At 28.6% G+C, this 14998-nt stretch overlaps 1 protein-coding gene across 1 annotated transcript; it reads left to right on the top strand.

Moving 5' to 3' along the window:
- Positions 1-1549: 1549 nt before the first annotated feature.
- LOC111033759 (arylsulfatase B-like) lies at positions 1550-13528 on the top strand. The gene is made up of 9 exons (XM_022314669.1): positions 1550-1975; positions 3123-3282; positions 6066-6136; positions 6223-6375; positions 6473-6743; positions 7527-7693; positions 7952-8087; positions 12348-12503; positions 12829-13528. Exons 1-9 carry the CDS (start codon positions 1847-1849, stop codon positions 13311-13313), a joined length of 1728 nt encoding a protein of 575 aa, XP_022170361.1. The 5' UTR covers positions 1550-1846; the 3' UTR covers positions 13314-13528.
- The last annotated feature ends 1470 nt before the right edge of the window (positions 13529-14998 follow it).

Consider the following 14998-nt stretch of genomic DNA (forward strand, 5'->3'; position numbering starts at 1 on the left):
GGTACCTATACTTGTTTGATATGTATTAAAACCATTATTAGTATATTATTATATTATTAGGTATAGAGAGAGACTAATATTTACTTAATAACTAATATGATACATTTATCACACATATTACAAGCTAGTAGTTGTTAACAGTTTTAGAAAGCAGGTAAAGAATTTAAATATAATATGTATTAAAAACATCAATAGTTACACATATGATTCTCATATAGTTATATGTGAGCTGTATAAGCTTATATCAGATCTAGGTAGAAAATAAACAGCACATAAGAATAAATAGTGGGTCTTAAATGTGCACCGTCGCTCTAATCTAAACACCACGTATATTACAATGATCATACACGAATTATTTGGTAATTGGGTCTAAGTCCAAGTTGTGCGTAGTAGATAACCAGTTAGTTCTATAACATTGTCATTATTGTAAAAGGCAATTAGTTTTGTATAGATAAATATAATTTAGTTTCAATATATTATACAAAGGTTATACTTTAATCATTATGTGCCGCCCATTATGTGTTCGGTCGTATTTTGAGATAGTTGGTAAACAATTTATATATTTAAGAAATATATTTTTCACCAGTCATTCCTTGATTTTAATTCCGATAAAATAGATGAGAGATATTTAGTATTTACTGTTTTGTATTGTATCTGCTTTTCTACCAGAAAAGTTGCTATCGAAGAAAATTGAAGCACTTCTACTGCTATGACAGACAAAAAAAAAATTTTAAATAAAAAATAAATATAAAAACAAACATCATTGTAAAATCAATACATTCATCGCTCCTCTCAGAATCTAAACTATTTACAATATAAATAATCATCATTGTATATGTATATTTCAAGAAACGAAAAAAAATGCTTTTAATTTTGGCAAAAATAATGTTGAAAAATTGTATTTTAATAATATTAACATAATATTACCAATAAAACAAAATAAAACGAATTAATTTTTAATAAACGTTGTTAGTAGTTAGTATGTAACCAGATTAGTGCAAAATTTAAAAATTAAAAATTAGTAAAATTAAAAATTGTTTGTTGATATTCATATAATCTTTTTAATTTGTGTATGATACAATAATTAAATATCTTGAAGTATGGAAAATAATAACGATACCATTTTTTTTTTACCGACCAAAGCGTATTTTTAAACTCTTCATTTTCAACACTTATAAATTATAATCAAATAAGTCTATTATAAAGTTGGTATAATATACAATATTACAATAATATTGTGTTAAACTTGGTACGAATATCTTAAATTATATTAAAGTCATATTAAATAAAGATATTAAAATCATAATATGTCGTCTTATGTTTATTGTACCACTGAAAATATTCATACTGTGAAGTGTCTTTAAAATTGTAACTTGACTTGCATGATTTTTACTTTTCCAAACATTTATATTTAAAAATATTGTTATTATAAGTAGCCATGAGATGGTTGTACCAAACGATAATTCAACTACACTAACATACTACTATAATACCACATAATTTAAGAGATAACCGTTATCAATATGACCTAAACAATTTGTACCAAAAAAATCAATTTTTTTCAGCATTTTTCAACTTATTAGTTAAGTTATTATAATTGTTATGAGGTAACATAGCCTTGAGTTGTTTGTATCCAGTATCAAATAATTTATGATCGTTAATATAAGTTATCTAACAATGCGATATTTTGTAATATTACGTAGGTATTTGACCTAAATTATAAAAAAAATTTAGGTCAAATCAACGAGTTGTTTTTTATTTTCTCTCAATGTGTCGCCAAACTGCATAACACAGATACTTGCTCATAGATCATTAAAATAAATCACTCAACGAAGCACGGATCATCATGGACTTGGCTAATATCCGTATAACTGGCATATTGATATTAATCGTGAACTTGCAGATAACCGATAACGTTTTGCTAAGAGAGCTCAAAAAACAACCGCATATTGTTCTCATCGTTGCCGATGATCTGGTTAGTATTATAATATTAAGTTTATGAGAAATTTTCTATTTTACCAGACACCCTTTTTATTGCAATTTTTTTTTAAACGTAATGCATTCTGAATTAAAAGAAAACTATGATAAAATCAGAATTTGGCACTCTTAGTTTGGAAGTTATAGCTAATTGAAATGTATTGTGTTTTCATACACACTCGGCTTCTTCACTCATCATTATACCCACTCTCAGACTGGTGTATTATGTATGTCTTAATTATATTTTACAACGCTAAAAAGTGAGTGCTCCACCAAAAATGACAAAATTGACCATTCTGGTCGGGACATTTTTTTTAATGTTACTCAATTATATTTTACTAGGGGGAAAAAAACATTCTAGGTACGTACGTTTTTTATGTGTGTATTTATTTTGATACACACGGAACTCAAAGTGTAAAACAGTATATTATATTAAAAACAAACATTGCTGTCATAACTGATTATTAATTAGGTCCTGCCCGGTCAATGTAAATCACGAATTTTTTTTGACCAACTAATATTACTTTTTATTATTATTATAAATTATAGTTAGGTATAACCTTTTTATAGAATTGATTTTTTTTCAAACAATCCTTATTAATTTTATTCATGTATCATAATACAATAAACTATGCATTTTTGAAACACTGTGTATAAACTTATTTTTGTTACTTATCGTACTGCCTATTTAAGAATCGAGTGTAGAAAAGCAGACAATGTAACTCAAAATGCCATACTTCGAAATCGTGTGAAAATAAATAGGTAAAAATAAAATTATAATTTATTATAAAAATATAATTATAATATTTTTTGTTAGCCCATCAAAATATTCATAATATTATGATACAAAAATAAAATTAATAATGATTGTTAAAAAAAAAAATCCATACTATAAACAAGTGATAATTATAATTTATAATAATAATAAAAAATAATATAAGTTGGTTAAAAAAAAATGCATGGTTTACATTGACCGGGCAATGTGTACATTGCCCGTAACAGATACGTTATTAAAAACACGATGTATATGTAACTGTGCACGAGTTACTTATGAATTAAAATATATACAAACATGCAATAATAATTTTATGTTATCAGTTTATAGTGTTAAGCTTTTGATCTGCTGACTAAATGTATTTACACAGGGTTGGAATGATGTTGGATTTCATGGATCTATACAGATACCCACGCCGAATATCGATGCACTTGCTTATCACGGTGCGATATTAAATCGTCATTATGTCCTGCCTACTTGTACTCCATCGAGGGCTGCTTTGCTTACCGGCAAATACCCGATTCGCTATGGTAGGTTCATTTGATCTCTTATAAGCAAGGTTCGGGACTTATAGCAACAGCATACTTTTTTTATTTATTGTAAAATGTAGCAGAGTGCGAAATAAATTCATTTCTCTATACCATGAAACCAAATCTAAAATTTGAATGTGCATATTTTTGCATATTTCATAAAATTTGCCGGAAACTGCTTATTTTTACAATATTGTGCTTAATTTGCATATTTTAGAAAAATTTTCAAAATTTCAACTTCACAAATTCAACCTTATCTAAAAAAGAAAATAGTAATGCAGCTTACTCGCAGTCTTATGTACCTATTTGCTATATACAACCCACAACTTCTTATAATTTTCGTGGTTTGAAAAAATTATGATGGCCTGATTGCCTGTATCGTTACATTATACATATTATATAATACGTTGCGATACGAGCGATACGATAATTTTAATATATTGCAGTTATTAAACGTTCTTTGAAATTAAAGGTATTCCCGGTAAATGTAAAATTATTTATTTATTGATTTAAATGAAAAATTTAATTTTTAATTTTTCACATCATTATATAGTTGACGAATAAAATTAAAAAAACTCTTAAATTTAAGAAACAAGTTAACAATCAGTTGATTTTTTTAAAATTTTTATATTAAGTACACTTATTGTATTTAATAATTATTAATAAAATAATAAATATATTAAATGCATATTTTTAAATTTTTTATGCATATTTTAGGGGTTTTAAGTGCATATTTTAGCGCTTATTATTGTGTTTTTAAGTGCTATAAGTCCCGAACCCTGCTTATAAGTAATAAAACCTAGATTTATTTCTTTTCCATAGAAATACAGGTAGGTATGCGTAAATAAATAATGTCTCAGCCATGTTGATTGTTAAGGTAAAAACTGACAAGGCTTGGCAAGTTACTTAATTTTTTTTGATTCGTTAGGTTAAGTTGATATGGAAAAATTTAAGTTAAGATTGAAGTTAATAATTACCTTTATTTTTTTTAAACTCGTATAGTACTGAATAACATGGGAAAAAATAATTCGTTCATTAATTTGGTTAAAAGTAACTTAACTTTAAATTATTAACTTGTTAATGTCCAACCTAGTAGAGGAAAGTATAAGAATAACTGACAAAAAAAATTAATATTTGTTAAACTAAAATTGTTATTCTTAATTCAAATATCTAATTTCGTCCAAATTTGAACTTAAAACTATTATAAAAACCATAATTACATATTTTTTTAAATTTTAAGTTACTGTATGAACTACTTATGAAGAATCTCGTTTGAAATTTTCAATCCTTAGCTATAAAAATTAAAAATTGTATACATTTTTAACTGTAAAATAATTTGTAAATTTTCAATTTCATAATTTTGTTAAAGTTTGAACTTTAATGCTTAGCTTAACAATTTTCCCTATGTATTTTTTAACTGATATTTTGATAGTGTGAAGAGCTTTTTTGACCCAACGAATACATTTTATTGATATTTTTAGAAAAAACAAAAAACGCTTTTTAAAATTGAATCAGTCTTTTTTTTCGAAAAAGGTAGACAAACTTCTGAAGAAACTTGTACTAAATATTTAAATGTTAGGCATAAAAAGAAATTTTTTTACAATTTTTATCAAAATTCAAACTTCAGTAACTCATAAAAAATTAATGTGGATTTACGCTCAATTTTTTTTTCAATTTTCACTAATAACATCTTATGTGAAACGTTGTATTACAGTTTCAAGATTCGAGCGAAAAATTTTTTATCTTCAGTACTTAAAAAACTAATGAAATTTGAAATTTTGATATGCCTTTAAAAAGATCAACGATAAAATTTTACGGTTCATAGAAATTGCTAACACATTCAGTGAATTTGTCATGTATCTAAAGTTAATTTTTTTAGAGCTACATCAAAAACCAAAATAGATTTTGAGTAAAAATTACCGTTCTATCTTAATTTTGTAGTTTTTCACGATGCTAAACTAGTGGGAGTTTTAAATTTTGACCTTCAGAACACACCAACTAGATTCACTTTCCCATCGTAAAATATAAAGAAGTTGAAAATCGAAGCATAATTTTGACTTATTATCGTATATACAGACACAATAAATCAAAAGAAATTGTTCCGTCAAAATCTAAAATAGTAGTTAAATCTATTATGAAAGAACACAAATCCAGAAAAATTACTATCAAAAAATTTTTAAAATCAGTTAATATTATTATTAACTTAAAATAAAGTTGAAATAGTGCGTGATTTAATATATTTTAATTAAATTTTCATGTATATCATTAGGTAGATTAAAATTTACAAATGGTACTAACTATTTTTGATATTCGTTGTTAATTCATAAAATTGACGAACAAAATTTTTTATTGAATCTGAAAAAATTCTATTTACTTATATTTTTACTTTAAATAATTTTTTTAATATACATTTTTATAAAAATAAACTGAAATGTAAAATAATATTATAATTTATAATAGTGATTTAATTGTAATTATATATTCATGTATATTAAATTATTTATATTTTATTATGTAAAATAATGATATGTACTGTTGAATAAAATTAATGTAATTTGGTTGTTATTTCGTACGATTGGTCATGAAAATAACCTAGCGCGATATTGCCTATTTGTATATGAAAAGGTAATTTTAACTGCAATTGGTAAGCTCTCTATGTTCCAAATAATATACTGGATAACGATTCAAAATACATTAATATATTATAAAGTACCTGCCTATAAATATTATTATTGAGTGTTTTTACACATCAAAACACTAATTTATACGTTTACACTTGATAGGCTTTCAAGGTCCACCCATTGCTGCTGGTCAGGCTAAAGCACTGCCAACGAATGAAACAATTTTACCTCAAGTAAACTTGATTGTATACATTTGTTATTAAATCATTTGTTTTAGTACAGTCGTCGTTAATTGAAATGTTTTTTGATTAATTATAAGTATCTGAAAGGGTTGGGCTATTCAACACACTTGGTGGGAAAATGGCACTTGGGCTGTTACCAAAAACGTTTCACTCCCACACAAAGGGGATTTGACAGTCATTTCGGCTTCTGGAACGGATATATTAGTTATAGAAACAGCACACACGCTACAGTAAGCAAAATTTTTCTACGGTTTATAAGATAATAAGTACCTATGAAATTTGTTTACGTTCAATAATATTATACTTTAGTCATTAATAATAAAATAGCACACAATGAACGGTATCGATGCCAGACGTGGATTCGAAAGGGCAGGAAGTGAGATGGACCGGGATCGGTACGCAACTGATGTTTTCACAGAAGAAGCTCTTAAAATCATAGAATCAAGTAAACAGAAAAACACGAAAATGTTTTTAATGGTAAGTCATTTGGCCGTTCATTCTGGAAATAAGGGCCCAAATCATTTGGAAGTCTCAAACAAAACCTACAACGACGAGGCATTCAGTTATATTGAAAACGAAAACAGAAGGCTTTATGCAGGTGAGAATAATATTTTTATATTAGAAAACAAACTATTTAAAGTTGACAATTTTCTTTTTTGTTCAACTTAATTTACTTTATCATACAGTAAAGTAAGTTATACGTGTCTGATGCTATCTACAAAAAATGATTACTTGTGTCGTATGTTATCTACCTATATATGTAAAAAAAAATGTATTATTGCTGAATTTTTATTGAAAGATATAGGTTTTACAGTTGTTTTTATTTAATTTAATTATCTACTTGAGCAAGTCATCATCTGAAAATCGCTAAAAATTTTCTTGAAGCACACTAGTTAGACATGCCACTGTTCATTTTCAATTCAATATTTTGCCTCCTCCCCACCAAAAAAAAAAAAATGATTACAACTACGCTATTGGTCCAAACAGGTTGTAAATATTTTTAATTTTATATTCACATACACTGAGTTATCTAACCTAGATATTTCTGTGTATCAGACCTAAAACAAATAAGCGAGTAAAAAACATTAATTAATGAGAAAACAATGTTTCGATTAGTTTTTATGGTTTACCGTTTCATTATGAGAACAATTTTGGTCCAATTTTAGGACACCAGTCCCAAACCAGTCTCAGTTGCCAAAATCACGAAAAGAAACTATTGGTAAATTTGTTATTTGGAATCTGGAATATTTGAACACGCATCTCCACTCTACCAATTAATTTCGTATAATACCCTATCTCGGTGTTGATGAAATTATGCTCCATATTTTCTCGTTTGGAAATACGAACAATTATTATGAAATAAATGGTGAACAAATTTCAGGAATGTTGACTTCGTTGGACGACTCTGTAGGAAAAATAATCGAATCACTACACGAAAATGAAATGCTAAAAGATTCTATTGTGGTATTTATGTCAGACAACGGTGCGCCGACGGATGATCCGTTATGGGGCCATGAAAACTTTGGATCAAATTGGCCTTTGAGAGGGGTATGATTTATTTTGTGAAGTTCATTAAAATATTATTTACTGCATGTGTCGTGGTTCCAGTCGAACCGTTTTTTGAGTGTTGTTTTATCTTGTAAAGCAGATTCTGGGAAATTTTGATCAGATCAAGAACATAACTGGTGATTGTAAATAGGTATATAAGTGGCGGAATCGGAAATTTCAAAATAATAATATGAAAATCAAGCAAAATAATATTTTGTCAATTGATTATAAAAAGGTTTAATATTTTATTCAATCTAGAAAAAGGGATCAGTACACGAAGGCGGAGTTCGTGGGGTGGCTGCGATATGGAGTCCATGGTTGAAACAAAAAAACATCGTTTCTAAAAACTTATTTCATATTACTGATTGGTTACCCACTTTATATACAGCTGCAGGTAATTAAAGTTAAATAATGTTATCGACTATTTTGCGAATGTGAAGTTTACGAGGGTAAATAATGACATAAAGTTAAGGATTGGCTTTAACCATTTATACATACTACATAGGTATGCTTACTAAATAACTCGATGTCGCGACACATGGGTATTGTATAGAATATAGAAAAAAGTATAGGTATAGAGGTAATACAAATCATAATATATATATAATATTCAATTTACGAGTGAAATACTTTTTTATTTTAAAAATTCCATTTTGTTAAATCATTATGTCTTGCATATTTAATTTATCACTTTACGTCTTTAGATCTATATATCTTTATTTATAGTTAGTGCGTTAACCACACAAAATACCTTGACAAAATTATATATATGTATACAACCATTCACGTAAGAGGTTAAATACTTTTTTCTAAAACAAAAAATAATACCTACCTATTACAACTTATAAGTATGCGTGACATTTAAACAACAGTACTTACCTATATCAATATTATATTATATATAATTTATACATAGTCAGAATTCGTAATCATTAACATCTATAGGTAACACTAAATCAAACTTTTTATTATTTTTAGACTTATCAATGACTTTATGTACCATAGTTTTTATATTCCGATGACATTCCAATATTATTATATTTATTATTCGACTAGTTAGGTGACATAGCTTTTATAATATAATACATAGTGAATGAAAATTTCCCTTACGTTATTGTACAGTAGCCAGTAGGTATACCTATACTTATTTGCAATATTTTAGTATCGCATGTTTATGTCCTCAGAATTTCCATTGGGCATTTGAGCATTAATTAATTAATTATTATTCTTAGGTATTTGACACTCAATACATTTAATAAGCACCCACATTTTAATGACAATTTCTACAGACCCGTGTTTTTTCTGTACCATAAAATACAAATTCATAATAAATATCAACCCTCATATTGTTGTAAATTATTTTATTTCTATTGCAAAACAGGCTGATCCACCAAGACCCAAAATAAAAAAGAACAATATAATGAACAAGTAGATAACATTAACCAAAAATTACGAATCATTTTGTAGACATACGTATAGGCTGACAGGCAGCTCAGAATCGTTTTTCATTACTTATAATATAATAATTAATGATTTAATTCAAATTTAAAAATTAACCCTCCTGGATATTAAAACTAGTCAACTATCCAGGGACATTATGTTTAGGTATTTTTATAAATGTTAATTTAATTTGAAATTTTTTTTCTTATTATTATTATTTACTATAATTTACTTTATAGTTTATTTAAATGAAATTCAAACGTATATTACATTTTAAAAATGTGTAAGTTTATATTATTACAAACATTAAATCGTAATAATACAAAAATAATGTAAAAACGAAGTTATTACAGATTCGGGAGAATGTACAATTTCCCTTTAAAATATTCATTATAGTGGTATAAGGTTTAAGTATAGGAACCTTATTCTGAATAACAAGGTACACTTTTGAAAACTATAGCTACTATGTAGGTAGTAGAGCGACTTTCACTCTTAAAAATAAACTATATATTTGTCATATAATATTATCATTATTACGATTTCCTAACAGAATTTTAACATAGCTACTAGTGGATAGTACTAGTTACACGTGTAACCATAAAATAACAATTAAAATAAGTGCAAAGTCTTAAGTCTGTAGTACCAACTTGGTCTAGAACTTGTGCTAACGGGTGGTTCTAAATTAAAATGGACAGTTCTAAAAACCAATTTGGTCAGTATCTAAAAACCGTGAAAATTTTGAATTTTTCAATTGTCGCCTATTCTTGTTGTCATATTTATTATTGTTTTATTTAATATTATTTTTTTTTCAGTTTCATTTTATCATCAGTCATCATAAATGGTGTACATCATTAATCGATTACATAACATTTATTACCATCTAATTGGATATTATTATTGGTTAAGTTATAGGTTTAATAATATATAGGTATGTCTTAAATTCGTGTACCCTGGTGAAAACATACCGTTTAAAAACAGCATATGTAAAGACTAGGAAATGAAAATTTCAACAAAATGTTCTTCTCTTGTTACCGATGGAGGTAGTTCTAATATAGGAGAAAAATGTTTATGAATGTATGCATTTGTGTATTATGTAATCAAAATGTTTTTCCAGAAATCAATAATGATATGACTGGGTAATTGTTCGGCTGTATATCGTTTTTATAGAAGTTCCCTGACCTAGATACGCAGAACCTAGAAAACCATTTGGCATTTATTATATTATATTGTATATTTTATATAAAATAAAAAAATCGAACCAGTATGTATAACTGTTCGGCTGTATACAATGGGTGTCAAGTGGACCTACTTCTCTCCACTATGATGGATGTGTTAAATTTTAATTCAATTATAGATACACCATTCCATACGAAAAACGATTTTGGGCGAAGACTGTCAGTCTATATTACAAAGTACATTTTATGATATATTTATATTTGTATCTTTATCATGTTAATTTATTTTATTAAAAATTAAATTAATATTTAAGAAAACATTGCATTTACTATAATACTACTATTTAATTATTTTCGGTAGCAGTTTAATATCATATGTGTATAGTGTATCATACAATTGTTATTATTAATATAGTGGAGTCAATACTCAATACCAACTTACCGTGGAACAGTGTGAAGAGGTTCGTGGTATTAATAGGCAGCATCTAAAATGAATATACATTTTTGTCAATGTAATTATGTATGGTAAAATGTAATAATACCTATACGTAAAAGTTATCATGAATAATATTTTTGAACCACAAAAAAATTAATAAATTCACAATTCTTCGATTAAATAGGTTCATAATTTCGTCAAAATTTGGCCATCAAATATCAAACGTCTATAAAATAATATAGTGCTTATATATTTATAAGATTTTTGGGCAACTATAAATTCGTATTAATTGTTAACTACAAAATAATTTACAAATTTCGTATTGAAGAGTTTTTTTTTGCTTTGACTGCAATCGCTCATAAATAATCTTTGTGAATACACTTTTTTTTTATTCAATCCTCTCACAGTAGACACTGAACAATAAGCTAAATTTATAAAATAATAAGAATAATGACATGCAATTAAGAATGAAGAGACAGTGGACTAAAAGGTATTTCGTCAACTTGACGCTTAACTTTTTTATCATTTCCAGTACATAAGCTTATGAGGAATCTTGTATCAAATTATCAAATCCAAGGTGATAAAATTAAAATGTTTATGAGTTTTATACTACAAAATAATTGCCAAATTGTTCTGATCTTAGTGAGTTTCGTTAAAACGTATAAGCCCCAATTTAAAAAATGTGCGTTAAAAAAACTGTGACTTTTTATATTTAATCAAGGAACAAACAATTTATGAAACATAAGAAAACATAGATATTAGTTATAACTTCATAAATTGATCGAAAATTAAAAATAATAAATTAAAAATATTTATTTGATATTTATTCAAAATATTTAGAAAATTATGCTGTGTGTAGTAGGCAAATTCTAATGTGAACATTTGGTAAAAATGTCAAGTCTCTACAGTCTGAACAATAAAAAAAAATAGATTTTGAGAAAACTGGTTTTGAGTACAAATTACTGATTTTCGGTTATTTTGTTTTTTGTTCCGGACTTCTATGAACATTTTTACTTTTGACCTCGCAACTAGATACAAGTTTTTACAATAATTAACTACCTTCAAAGTCAGAGATGTTAGACGTATTCAAAAATTTTCGACCGGGTGCTAATGTCCCCCCCCTACAAAATCTATTTGACTGTTCCACCTACAAAACGCGTCGGAGCTTACCTTACATTGACCACCCGTCATAAATATGTTATCGTATTCTATAATTATATAGTGTTATCGTTATCCTTTTTTTTTGCATTATGATATCATTAAAAATTAGTCACAAAATATAAAGTAATTATGTTTATCCACTATTTACAAAACAATAAATATTGACAGTTTTCCTATACATTATTTTTTTGCGAGCTTTAGAGGAACAATGCTCATCAATAATTATAATAATTATCTATAAATCGCTACCTCTAGCCCCACTAAATCAACCCCACTTATCTAAGTTTATATTAGTCTATATGGTACAATCGTGCTTCACTCACGTGTTCAACTCTCGAACTATTTAAGTTCTTCGAATTTTGTTTCATTTCATCTAGAAAAAATTTGAGTATTGTTCCTCCAAAAAATCTCCGATTTTTATGAACAAATGATTTATTTTTAGGTGGGAATTTTGAAGACTTAGGTAAAATTGATGGTGTCGATCAGTGGAAAAGCTTAACTGATACTTTAGAACAAGCAAGATCAAATGTTTTAATCAATATAGATGAGAAAAGTGGAGAGGAAGCCTTAATTTTCAACCAATGGAAAGTTGTGAAAAGTAAAAAAAATATTTATACTTTAGTGCTGTAGATACCTAGTTAATACGATGCATGTTCAACTTTTAATTTTCTAGATAGTATCGTTAGTATACATTAGTATCGTTGCAAAGTTCAATCAATTTTTGAACATTTCTATGTATGTAAATTGTATGCACTTTTAAGCACTAAACCTAACTTTTGTCACGCTTCTAACTTGCACTGTAATTACGCCTTGGTATAACTCATAAATATGCACAGACACAAATACTGTGATTAGATTTTACACGAACATAACCGGTCACCTTAATTAATCATTAACAACTCGCTCGTCACGTGTTCTGACAGGTAACCGTACAAGTAACATGGTTTTTAATCTCAAGTACGGCGGGGATCCTGGTAACGAAGGACCGGAGTATAATATGTCCGGTGTGGTGGCAAGTGCTGTCGGTTCACGTCTATCGGAAATCAACTGTTTGGCCGGAGACGGTTGCATGAACTCGTCGACGGCTCGGGACATGTTTTACGTTGTACGTTCACAGGCCAAAGTCGACGGCCAAACGTGTCCAGAGCGCGTATCCAACCCAAAACCCGACCAACGGTATGAATGTTTTGACGGATACTGTCTTTTTGACACTCTCCAAGACCCCTGCGAGTATCGAAATGTGGCCGAACAGAACCCCCAGACGCTGGAGGTGACGATCCAAATGCTGGAACGGTTCAAAAGGGAAATGACAAAGCAACCACCTACACCGATCACTGATCCCGAAGCTGATCCTCTTCGATTTGCTGGTTATTGGGACAATTGGCTGGAACCCTTCGACAAAGCTTAGATAGAATTTCCGTAATCATATGTTATGAATTTACTATTATGCCGCGTTTGTATGAATATTATAATTGTGTAATTACAATATACATAATTATACATAATATTTTAATAATTATAATTTTGTTATATAGACATGTAGTACTTGTACTGATTGCCTAATAATATTGATAAAAAATATGTTTACTGTAACATAATTAAAATATTATTATAATTACATGTATGTTGTAATGTAATAATAATAATTGATAAGCGTTTGGAATAAAATAATTTAATTATGTTATTATGTTGGGTAGCAAAATAATATTTGTAATAGGCTTACTATTATAATATAATTTAAATTTAAATGTTACAATATTATAATGGCAATGGGTTAATAATTTTTTTATTTGTTTTAATAACATTAAGCCCCCTCCTACATGTTTTTAAGAATTTTTACGTCAAATATAAGTTGTGAGATTCTGAGTTTTTACGACTCAAAAACCACCCACAAATTGAGGGGAACACTCAATTTATGACCTACGAGCCGCACCGCGTGTAAATCTGGATGTTTAAGTCGGTGGAACTCGTAGGATTAGATTACACGCGTGGGTTAATGAAAACCACAAGATTTATTTTAATTGATATAGAGAAGAAAGGTGACGCTACTTAATATTATGAAATAATAAGATAGGATTTTTGAAGTAATAATGAGATTTTGTTATATTTTTACATGTCAAGTACCGGAAAAAAGGATTATACGTTTTGTCACATCACGGCTAATTTTTTCATTAATAGACAAACTCAAATAATTATATGACAAAACGTGGCTCTACAGGATCGAAAGATTATGAATTTCGTAACTTTGATCACGGGGTTACTAGTTGAAGTGTGCCTAGAGCATCTTATGTTTGTCTTTACGACAATCCAAAAATGATGTTTTGCCATATTATATTATATGTGAATATATTAAGAGAGATTAACCGGAGAAATAGAGGAAAAAAATAAGAAAAACAAAACGGAATTTAATACATTTGAATAATGGGGGACCAAAGGAGAGTTACATTACAATTACGACGACGACGACATGTTGAGCTGGTTGTTGATGTTGGTTGGTATCTTCGCCCGCCACGGGCCCACGCTGTTGACGTCGGTGTTCGTCGGAAAAAGAAAATAAAACATGAACGGACGAAAAACAATTTGAATGGCGAACAACTTCCACAGATCCACGTGGTTGGTGTGGAGAAAAGTATAAGTCCGGGAGACGTGACTGGGAAGAAGGATCCCGGAGTCAGCGATCGTGGAAAAATCGTGGATCGTCGTTGTTGGTCTGGAACGGTGTCCGGTCATAGGCCGTTGTTATGGAAACCGTGATGGAGAGGGCAGGTCAGTGTCGTCAAGTCGAGAACTTCTGTACATTATTATAAAATATTGGGAGACAGGTTGCACCCTATCGGCACTCGCCGGCGGTCGCCACGGTGACGCCGCAACGGTGTCGGCGGGCAGCCAGCTGCGATATCGACGTGGTGGACACTCCTTTGTGTGGGGTCGGAGGACAAATATTGCATAACAGACAACAGTGTTATTTTGATAATAATAGGACTGCTTATAGCGAGCGTAGCGTTCGTAATATCATAATGAGTCAATAACCTAATAAGAAAGATAAATGATAATAATGAGGAATTAAACAATAATGATATTATTAAGGAAGCC

Source organism: Myzus persicae, unplaced genomic scaffold (genome assembly GCF_001856785.1).
Source record: "Myzus persicae strain clone G006 unplaced genomic scaffold, MPER_G0061.0, whole genome shotgun sequence".
Taxonomy (NCBI): Eukaryota; Metazoa; Arthropoda; class Insecta; order Hemiptera; family Aphididae; genus Myzus; species Myzus persicae.